This window comes from Mandrillus leucophaeus, unplaced genomic scaffold (assembly GCF_000951045.1).
Source record: "Mandrillus leucophaeus isolate KB7577 unplaced genomic scaffold, Mleu.le_1.0 Scaffold5, whole genome shotgun sequence".
In the NCBI taxonomy this organism is placed as follows: Eukaryota; Metazoa; Chordata; class Mammalia; order Primates; family Cercopithecidae; genus Mandrillus; species Mandrillus leucophaeus.
In genome coordinates, this window is record NW_012105364.1 from 4,636,501 (window position 1) to 4,638,177 (window position 1,677).

Here is a 1,677-nt window from a genome sequence, read left to right on the forward strand (position 1 = left end):
AAAAAAAAAAAAAAAAAAAAAGGACAGGAGGGAGGGAAGAGACCTTCACTGATACGCCTGTGAGATTTGCTGCTCAAAGGAAAATATTTTCCAGGAAGACTGAGAGAAATTAAAGGAAATTTTATGTCATCTTTGAGACCCACCTGAAGACAAGCAGTGCCTCCCACAGTGCCACCAGAGCAAGGTCATTGGCTTGGCTAGATGTGGATGAGGCTAGAGAATCATCTCAGATTTTCTTTGGTTCTAAAAATGAGGTAGAGAGAGACATGCCGCCCAGGAAGGGGTGATGCTAAGTGCAGCTGCCCAGCCAGCAGGGTGGAAGGAGAGACAGACAAAAGGCTCATAAAAAACAGCGGGACCAAAATTGAGCAGGCTGGCAGAACCACTCCTTGCAGGGACACCGCCAGCACACAGGACTCCAGGGAGCTGGCTGGAAAGGAGCAGGCCTGTGTGCTCTACAAACCCAGAGGGCTCTGACTCACACGGGAAGGAATGGCCTCCTTTAACAGTGGCCTCAGTGGGTGCACGTGTGGGTACAAATAAATGTAGACAGAGCGGGGCCGTCGCCTAGTAAAGGTTGTCCCGCACGTGCTCCATGATGGTCTTCAGCCCCAGCCAGGTCTCCTCCGCAGTGGGGATGATCTGGTTAGCTGGCAGGAGGAAGCCATAGGTCCCGGTATCTCTCAACTCAAATGTGAATGCAAATTTGATGCCATTATCATACGCCCAGTCGATGCTGCTCCCACTAGCTGGATCTGTAAGTCGGAGGACAAAACACTCTTGAAGCCCAGTTCCCTCCTGGGTTAGACGGGAAGGGGCCAAGAACTCTGCCTGCCTGGGATTCCTTCAGGAATCCAGAGTTTGATCCTCAAGTCGTCAGTCCAAATCATCAGCCTGATCCCTATGTCTCAGACCATCCTGCATTGGCCTGAGGTGCATGCTGGTCTCAAACCAAGAGATCCGAAACCCTTACTCCCGCCTTATTACTAACTTACTGTGTCCGTCCTGTTGGTCCCTCAAAACCAATCTCTATAGAGAGAGAGTATAGCAGGCAGCCTCCAAGGTAGCTCTAATGATACTTGGATCCTAGAAGTCAAGTCTTTGTGCCGCTCCCTCCTACATTAAATAGGGCTGACCTCACCAGTGTAACTGACAGGATGCTGCAGAAATGAAGCCGTGTGACTTTCAAGGCCAGGTCATAAAAGACACTGTGGCTTCTGCCTTGCTGTCTCTTGGATTACTCACTCTGGATAAGCCAGTTGTCATTTGGTTTTGTAAGGACATTCAAGTAGGCCTCTACAGAGGTTCATGGTAGTGAGGAACTGAAGTAGTGAATGAAAAATGCAAGCTAATATGGTTTGGCTGTGTCCCCACCCAAATCTCATCTTGAATTGTAGCTCCCATAATTCTCACGCATTGTGGGAGGGACCCAGTGGGAGATAACTGAATCATGGGGGTGGTTCCCCCATACTGTTCTTGTGGTAGTGAGTAAGTCTCATGAGATCTGATGGTTTTATAAGGGGAAACCCCTCTTGCTTGGTTCTCATTTGCTGTTTGCCTGCTGCCACGTAAGACATGTCTTTTGCCTTCTGCCATGATTGTGAAGCCTCACCAGCCACGTGGAACTGCAAGTTCATTAAACCTCTTTTCCTTTATAAATTACCCAGTCCCAGGTAT

General features: G+C 49.0%; 1 protein-coding gene across 2 annotated transcripts in view; it reads right to left on the reverse strand.

Annotated features, from left to right (window-relative positions):
* Positions 1 to 12: 12 nt before the first annotated feature.
* The window catches only part of CPA4 (carboxypeptidase A4), a 29,795-nt gene continuing 28,130 nt past the window's right edge, over positions 13 to 1,677 (reverse strand). For both annotated transcript variants that reach the window (XM_011995862.1, XM_011995864.1), the window contains one exon: positions 13 to 755. In XM_011995862.1, coding sequence (XP_011851252.1) covers positions 568 to 755 — 188 coding nt within the window. In that variant the 3' untranslated portion in view covers positions 13 to 567. The remainder of the gene's footprint in view (positions 756 to 1,677) is intronic.